The 2,500-nt window shown below is 49.6% G+C and overlaps 1 protein-coding gene across 1 annotated transcript in view; it reads right to left on the bottom strand.

The window, feature by feature from the left end:
* LOC119577887 (sex peptide receptor-like) overlaps positions 1-2,500 on the bottom strand; it is a 3,382-nt gene that overhangs the window by 488 nt on the left and 394 nt on the right. The window contains exon 1 of the mRNA XM_037925538.1: positions 1-2,500. This exon is cut by the window's left edge and continues 488 nt beyond it; it is cut by the window's right edge and continues 394 nt beyond it. Coding sequence (XP_037781466.1) covers positions 1,264-2,493 — 1,230 coding nt within the window. The 5' untranslated portion in view covers positions 2,494-2,500 and the 3' untranslated portion in view covers positions 1-1,263.

The following is a 2,500-nucleotide window of genomic DNA, read 5'->3' as shown; positions in this document are numbered from 1 at the left end:
ATCCATTATTTATCATTAATTGTTGATAATCGACTCCTGTACGTGAACTCTTCGGCTCGCGTTAATGATTTGCTTATTATGCCAAGTTGCACAGGATATTCCTTCATTTCATCTGTTTGTTAATCTTCTAAACTGATATTCACTAATGAAGTGAGAGAAGTACGATTATCGCGGCCTTGGCAACACGCCTTCACAAATTACATGTTCGTATGTCACATGTCGACACACAGACATTAGAGTTCCCTTCATCACTTTGGGGTCAAAATCATTTGGATAATCAATAATTCAATAAAAATAAAGAAAAGAAAAGAAAAAAAATGTATAGACTGAACCAGACGTGACCAGCCTTCATGTTCTGATAGATAAAGTGACTAGGGTTAATGGCAGACTGGAGTTTGAAAGCCTCACTACGTCATCCCAGCTGTCGCCAAGCGGGTTCAGCTCGGGAAGGGTGACTTACAGCCGGGAATCTATAGAATCTAAAACAGTTCTGCTCGAAACACAGCTGCTAGAATACATAGTACACTTATACTGTATTTTCCCCATTTTTTTTATCAAAGGACACTCAAGTCGTTCATGTCCAGAGATCCATCGTCACTTGGAGATATTTTCTGCGTCTGGCAAAAAATATCACTCGTAGTGTCTGTTTTGATAAAATCCTCTTAAAGAATGTATAAATATCTTCTAAAATGTATATATTCTCCCTTCTGAATACACAATACCTTGAAGAAAAAGCAACTGGGAGACTTTTTACATATCTAATAACATATTAGTATAATTATCTCTTTACAAAACTGTTTCATTAATTTCTGGTGGAGCGATCTCTTCACTCGAGGACGACCTCTTGCTCCTACCGGAAACCGGACTCTCAAAGTGGACCCTCAGCGTCGCGGCCGGACTCCTGCGACCCTCACCCTTGGCACTCACCAAGCAGACTTCTCTCTCGCTTTGACTTTGGAGGGTCTCGGGAGACAGTGAGCTGCCTTCGGCACCTACGTCCCGATGGCAGAGCTGGCCCGCCCCTCCCTGGCTGGTGCTGCCCAAGAAGCTTCCCGACGCGGAATCCGCCTTCTTGCTCGAGTCCTGGATTCCCGTGGAGGATCTCGAGGGCGCCGGGTCGTAGACACTCGCAACGGCGCTGCGGGTGCCGTTGTGCAGACTGTTGGTCGCCATCCCCTCCGTCGTGGGCGATGTGATCTGGCAGATGGTGACCGGGCGCCCCAAGTCATTTTTCTTTGCCCCTTTCTTAGGGGCAAACCGTCCTCAGACTTCCGTGGAGCACGTCTTGGGAGGGCCGTTGATCATGGAGTAGCGAGTGGAGTCGTCGCGGCGTGGCATCCTCCGGCCGCGGATGAACAGGTCTCGGAAGGTCTCCCTGAACTGCCGCGACATCCCGCAGTAGATGGCGAAGTTGAAGGGATATGAGAAAATGATGAAAGAGTTGGAGATGATGAAGAAGTAATTGACGATGTTATATGATTCATCCGAGAAGACCTGGACGATATTCTTCGCAGAAAGAACGTGCAGGAATGTGATGACTGCCAGCGGAATCTCCGTGATGAGGAAGACTGTCACGACGACAATGAGCATCAGCGTCGTGCAGTCGTCGCGCAGCTTCTTGCATTCCTTCTTCTTGTCATTTTCCTTGAAGAGGTTCTGCCTCCGCTTCTGCGCTTGTCGCATGGCCCTGTACAAAAGCACGTTGAGGATGACCAGCACGAGGCATGGACCGAGGTGCACGAAGATCACCCTGAAGATGTAATAACATGAGAAATATATATCGAGAGTAAGCAGGTCCGTGACCCAACTGGAATAACTCATGACGCACACCTCGACACACTCGTCGTCTCCCTCGATCATCATGGGGCTGTACACGGTGTCGAAGAGTCGCGGCGCCTGGTGGATGGTGGCCAGGACGAAAATGAAGGCGATCACTTTCATGACGTGCGGTAGAGTGCACCAGACTCGGGCCACCGACGCATGGCACACGTAGATGTAACGCTGTACCGCCAGCACCACCGTCAGCCAGATGGACGCCGTGTGGAACAGATTAGGGATGGTCTCGTGCATGATCATCCAGGCGCTGCATGCCGAGGGCGGCGACAGAGGCTTCGGGTGGTTGTTCAGCGTGTACATGTAGAAGAACATCGGCTCGGGGAAGAGCACCGTCAGCATGTCGGAGAGGGCCATGGCCATCAGAACCGCGTTCGTCGGGGATCGCATGTGTCGCTGGCCAAGCACAGCGAGGATCAGGGTGTTGGCAATTGTGGTAACCAGGAAGAGCACCGGCAGAGCATAGCCGTAGAGGGGCATCGCTAACTCCAGGGGGTACTGAAGGGTCACATTAATGTAAAATAATGAATCGTTTCTCGAACACGAAAGGTTGCTGTACGTTTCATTATACAGCGTGTACGATTCGTTGTCGTCGTTGTTGTCAAGGATGTCAATCGTGTAGTTCTCCATGGTGAAAGAATATCCGGGGGACTCAGACATGTCTCAA

This window comes from Penaeus monodon, chromosome 10, assembly GCF_015228065.2.
Source record: "Penaeus monodon isolate SGIC_2016 chromosome 10, NSTDA_Pmon_1, whole genome shotgun sequence".
Classification (NCBI taxonomy): Eukaryota; Metazoa; Arthropoda; class Malacostraca; order Decapoda; family Penaeidae; genus Penaeus; species Penaeus monodon.
This window is presented reverse-complemented; position numbering and strand designations above follow the sequence as displayed.